At 38.2% G+C, this 6,134-nt stretch overlaps 1 protein-coding gene across 1 annotated transcript in view; it reads right to left on the bottom strand.

Annotated features, from left to right (window-relative positions):
- Window positions 1–1,526: 1,526 nt before the first annotated feature.
- LOC103581663 (AP-1 complex subunit beta-1-like) overlaps window positions 1,527–6,134 on the bottom strand; it is a gene marked incomplete at both ends in the record, with an annotated part of 29,038 nt that continues 24,430 nt past the window's right edge. Inside the window, one exon of the mRNA XM_008563438.1 lies at window positions 1,527–1,656. Coding sequence (XP_008561660.1) covers window positions 1,527–1,656 — 130 coding nt within the window. The remainder of the gene's footprint in view (window positions 1,657–6,134) is intronic.

The following is a 6,134-nucleotide window of genomic DNA, read 5'->3' as shown; positions in this document are numbered from 1 at the left end:
GGAAGCAGTTGTCGGCCGGCTAATAAACACCCCTCTTTTTTTTTTTTTTCTTCCCTTTTTTTCTTTTTTACTGACCGGTAACGGGATCGCAACCCTCGGTGTTGCGCCCGCCCCGCGCTCAGCCAGTGAGCGGGAACCGGTCTCCACATGGGATCCGAACCCTCAGCGGGAGCGCCGCCACGCTCCCAAGCAGCGCACTCTCCAGTGCGCCACCGGGCCAGCCCTAAACACCCCTCTTTTTTTTTTTTTCTTCCCTTTTTGTCTTTTTTACTGACCGGTAACGGGATCGCAACCCTCGGTGTTGCGCCCGCCCCGCGCTCAGCCAGTGAGCGGGAACCGGTCTCCACATGGGATCCGAACCCTCAGCGGGAGCGCCGCCACGCTCCCAAGCAGCGCACTCTCCAGTGCGCCACCGGGCCAGCCCTAAACACCCCTCTTTTTTTTTTTTTCTTCCCTTTTTGTCTTTTTTACTGACCGGTAACGGGATCGCAACCCTCGGTGTTGCGCCCGCCCCGCGCTCAGCCAGTGAGCGGGAACCGGTCTCCACATGGGATCCGAACCCTCAGCGGGAGCGCCGCCACGCTCCCAAGCAGCGCACTCTCCAGTGCGCCACCGGGCCAGCCCTAAACACCCCTCTTTTTAAATTCTCAATTGGGTGTTCTGGTTCCTTTTCAGAGTGACAGCCTCACAACAGAGACCACCTAGAACCCTGCTCAATGAGAGAAACTATCTTTGTCACTTTTCTGGGATAGTGGAATCATTTTTGTTTCCCCTTCGTTGAGGGAGTTGCCTTCCATGGCTTCAGCTTTACACAGCGATCAATTACAGTTCCCCATCTGAGGTTGGCCCAAGGCTGTTTCTCCTATCCTCCTTAGCATTAAAACCACAAACTCTAGGGCTTATATCTTTACTAATACCCCTTCAGGGCTACTACAGCTTCAGCTTATGAGCTTACTGCTCTGCCTTCATGTCTCTTGAATCCCGAAAGGTTATATTTCAGAAAGAAATTCAAGATAGATGAAAACTGAACGAAAATCTAAGCTAGCACCTAAGCATTCTAAAAAAGACTAGGAGGCTCTTGTAGACTGGATAAAGTTGTTCTCTGCTCCTTTAAGATGCTGCTATGCTTGCCATAGATATGTGCTAAAAGGGGACATTTAAATCCAAATAGCCTAGCTGTTTGTGGTCCAGTGTTCAAAGATAAACTCCAAATATATCTCCTCTGAAGTCTATTCTTATATAAATAACATTCAGATTTTGCTATGAAAGTCTTGAGGGAAAAAGTTTGTAAATAAGAACTTAAGAAAATATTTCTAAATATTGTTGAGTAAAAGAATGAATCATTTTCTATGTTAATGGGTGACTTCTGTTTTTCTTAAAAACAAAACAAAATAAAACTCTTCTCCACAAAGAGTTATTTCAAACGACCAACTCTACTGTAAGGAAGAGAGAGGGGGTGTTTCACATATAAATGAAAAACTGGCAAGATATCAACTTGTACCACCCAAGTGAAGTTAAACTCTGACCTGCAGGTTATTCAGAGGTTCCATCTTCATTACTGGACCCAAGGTGTTGAGAGGAAGGGAGACATCAATGCTCTGGTTTGGCATCAGTGGTGTATGGATGGCCAGAGGAGTGCTGGGGATGACACCAAAGCTAGAAAAGAGGATGAAGAAATCACAGAAGCTGATCTAGAGGCAGCATTTAGCCACATCTTGGGGTTTCAATGGCTTTTTACTCCATTTGAGAGAAACATAACTTTTAATACAATTAGATGGAAGAAATAACAGGAAGCAAAGTGCTCAATTCTGACTTGCTATATAACACTGGTTATAACATAACCTTTGACTGTTTTCCATTAAACAGATTTCAGGAAGGAGAAAATATTCATAAGCCCAGAATTGCTTTGTTAGTGCTATGATTCTAAGTTTCTTCTGTTTATCATATCACTAGAGGGACAGGTTTGATTAGTTGGTTTTTTTTAAAATAAATCTTTCCTTAGATAATCTTTGGGAGAAAGATTTAAGAATTTTCATTCTATTAGAAAAGTACAGTAAATCGATATTATTTCACTAGCTTGATAACCTGCCTAATCAGTCCAGAGGCTTATTCACTGGTAACTCTCATTTCTTTCTCTTTTTTTCACTAACATAGGACACAATCACTGGGAAAGAGTCTAATTAAAGCAGAATTGACTGGAATATACATTCCAAGTCACTTAGGATAAGTTATAGACCCAAATATAGCCACTTTCTAATCCTAAGGCAGGCAGTGGATACACACCAGCTTGACTTCTCAAAGAAAGCCTGTTTAATAGTAATACAAGAAGGTAAAGAGATGCAGAACTCAGCCTGAGTGTGAAGTTACATAAAAAACGAAAACAAAAACATATGCAGAATGGCAGATAGTCTAAGAAACATGAGAAGAAAACTTTTTAAAGATGGAGCAGGAAGAAAAAGGTAGGCCCAGAAGTATAACAGAAAAATGAATGATACAAATTTATATTGAATTTGTGTTCTAAATAGCCTCAGGAAGATGACACTGTGATATTTATAAAATAACTAAGGAGTAATAATGAAATGATCCTGAGAATTCATATCACTCATTCCGAGGTAACATTTATAGGTCAAAAAACCATTTTGGTCTTTTGATCTTGCTTTCATGGTCAGCAAAACTCTGACATAAGTCAATACTGAGATAGAAACATGGCAGAAGTATAGTTCCAAATCTCCCAATTGCTCTTCTTGAAAACAATATAGAAGAAACAAGGGAAAAAAATCCCTACAAACCTATAACTTCACCTTCTGCAAAACTACAAATCAGAGAACACTCGCAAACTCCAAATTATATGTTACTGTGGCCAAAGCATACAAGACCAGCAGAACTGGTGAGAGACACTCCAGTGGTGCAGTAGGGAGGCACAGGGAGTTCAGAGGAAACTAGCAGTAGTAGGTCCCAGAGACTGACCATAAATATCCACTCTCAGAAGAGAACCCCATTCTCTTCCATAAACTGCAGTGAGTAGGACTAAGATCACACAGGGAGCAACATATGAACAAAGTAATAAAAGAAGGTGGAAAATCCCCAAGGGGGGCCCTGGAGGTGAAAGAGCTCAAAAAGCACCACGTTTTAAAGAAGAAATAAACACCTTGGAAGACAGGGTTTCTTGGAAGACAGGGTTTCTTGGAAGACAGGGCTTGGAAACAGAGACCAGTAAAGGAATCTGTAGAGTCCAGGAGGAATAAAAAGCCCTCTTGAATCAAGTTAGGTACTGAGGGGCAAAAGAGTTGTGAAAATACCATAGTAAAGAAGAGAAAATTCTTGAGCAGCAAAGCCTAAAAAACTACCTGGCCTACCTTCCTCTTCTACAAGAACCTCCTGCTGATAGCTAGTCCTGCAAATTGCAACTCATTCAAATATGAGTATCAAAACAGTAGAAACACAGCAAGTATTCAAAGACGCTATTATAAAAAAGTAGAAAGAAAGCAGTACCACTTTCTTAATAATAAACAAAACATATTTGAAGATAATTTTCTCTAAAAACAAATGAAATTATGAAACATTTATATATGAAATTAAGAACACAAAACTTAGTGAAGCAACTGCAGCTACCAAGGATGAACATGAAACAGTAAAGGAAGCACCGGGGGAAGAGATGACCAGACAATGTAAGGTGAGGGTGAGACAAGAGAAAAAGGTGAAAGGGAGCTAATCAAACTCAGGAAAAGTAAATAGTAATAACAACAATAAATCATGTCCAAAATAAAGACTAAACTATATAATGAATATAGATGCAAAAATATTCAACAAAATTTTAGCCAATAAAATCCAGCAATACATAAAAAAGATAATATATCCTGATCAGGTAGGATTTATTCCAGGAATGCAAGGTTAGTTTAACATTTGAAAAAAATCAGTTGATGTAATCCATCATATTAATAGACTAAAAAAACCTACAGCTAACACTGTACTTAATGGTAAAAGGTGGAATGTTTTTCCCCAAAGAATTAGAACATTTTTCTTTCCCAACATTTACTAGAGGTCCTCATTAGTACAATTGGGCAAGAAAAATAAATGATAGGCATAAGATTGAATAGGAAAAAATGAAACTGTCTCTATTCACAGGTAACATGATTTGTCTATGTAGAAAATCATAAGCAATCTACAAAAATCGATTCTATTTCTATATAATAGCAACAATCTAAATAAAAAATACTGTTTACTTTAACATCAAAAATATAAAATACTTAAATCTGACATAAGATATACAAGATTTTTACATGAAAAATTATAAAACACTACAGAAAGAAATTAAAGATCTAAATAAAGGGAAAGATATATCATGTTGATGGTTAGAAGACTCAATATTGTTTAGGTGTCAATTTTTCTCCAAATTGATCTATATATTCACTGCAATCCCAATAAAAATCTCAGCAGACCTTTTTGTAGAAACTGACAAGCTGATTCTTAAATTTACGGGGCTACGCAAAAAACCTAGGATAGCCAAAATAATTTTTGAAAAAGAAGAACAAAGCTGGAAAGACATTATACTATCTGATTTCAAGACTTACTATGGAAAAAAAGTTTACCTCTTACTTCACACTGTATTTAAGTTATTTCAAAATGGATTGTAAAATTAAATCTAATAGCTAAAACTATAACATTTATATTAAAAAATATAGAAAAAAAAACTTTGCAACCATGAACACAAAAAGCATAAGCCATAAAAAACAAAACAATACGAAACTTTTGTTTTTTGATAGACACTATTAAGAAAATAAAGGCAAGGGCCGGCCCCGTGGCGCACTCGGGAGAGTGCGGTGCTGGGAGCGCAGCGACGCTCCCTCTGCGGGTTCGGATCCTATATGGGGCTGGCCGGTGCACTCACTGGCTGAGCGCGGTGCGGGAGACACCAAGCCAGGGGTTGCGATCCCCTTACTGGTCGCGAAAAAGACAAAAAAAAAAAAGAAAGAAAAAAAGAAAAGAAAGGCAAGCCATAGACTGAGAAAAAAGATTTGCAAGACATATATCTGACAAAGGACTTGTATCTAAAATATATAAAGAAGTTTTACAAGTCAATATTAAGACAATCCAAAAACAAACAAAAAAATAAACAAAAAACCCCACAAGTTGTGAGCAGCTACTTCAGCAAAGGGTATAAGAATGGCCAATATGCTTATGAAAAAAATGCTCAACATTAGTGGTCAATAAGAAAAGGCAAATTAAAATGAGACACTACCACACACCTACAAGAATGGCTAAAATTGGTGAGGATGTGGAACAGCTGGAACTCTCACACACACCATATGACTCAATAATACCATTCCTAGTTATTTACTCAGGAAAATCAGAAACATACATCACAAAGATTTGTACATGAATGCTCACAGCAGCTTTAGTCATAAAAGATAAACTGGAAGTAACACCAAATAACAACTGGTAAATGGGTAAACAAATTGTGGTATATCATCAATGGAATACTACTTAGCAATACAATGAAAATGGCCGACTGATACATGCATCTCAAAAAGCTTTATTCTAAGTGAAAGAAACCAGATACAAATGACTCTATACTATGTGATTTCACTTATAAAAAATTAGAGAAAGCACAACTGTAGTGACAAAAAGACTGAACTACAAAGAACAAGGAAACAGACACCATAGTAAACAATGAGAGAGAGAGAATAGAAATTTTAAAAAAGCAAATAAAAGATCTGAAATCATTACTACTCATGAAGTATTTTTCCTTGACAATCAAGTCTAAATCTGATTAACAGATGCAATCAGCAAATCCAGATTATGGGAAACTCCACAGATAAAAGACCTAATTTCTTCTACAGGTAAATTTCAAGGGGAAAAAAGAGAGAGGAGGAACCTATAGGTAAAGAAACTTAACATACTTTTCAATCATTTGCAATGTATGGAGACTTTATCAAGACCCTGTTCAGACACAACAAACTGTACAAAAATATTAGACACCTGTGCAAAGTTGAACACTGACTGGATATTTGATGATATTAAAAAAAATTAGAGGGCCGGCCTGTGGCTCACTCGGGAGAGTGCGGTGCTGATAACACCAAGGCCACGGGTTCGGATCCCATATAGGGATGGCCGGTTCGCTCATTGGCTGAGCG

Source organism: Galeopterus variegatus, unplaced genomic scaffold, assembly GCF_000696425.1.
Source record: "Galeopterus variegatus unplaced genomic scaffold, G_variegatus-3.0.2 Scaffold13629, whole genome shotgun sequence".
Taxonomy (NCBI): Eukaryota; Metazoa; Chordata; class Mammalia; order Dermoptera; family Cynocephalidae; genus Galeopterus; species Galeopterus variegatus.
The sequence above is the reverse complement of the archived record's forward strand: the minus strand, read 5'-3'. Positions and strand labels throughout refer to the sequence as shown.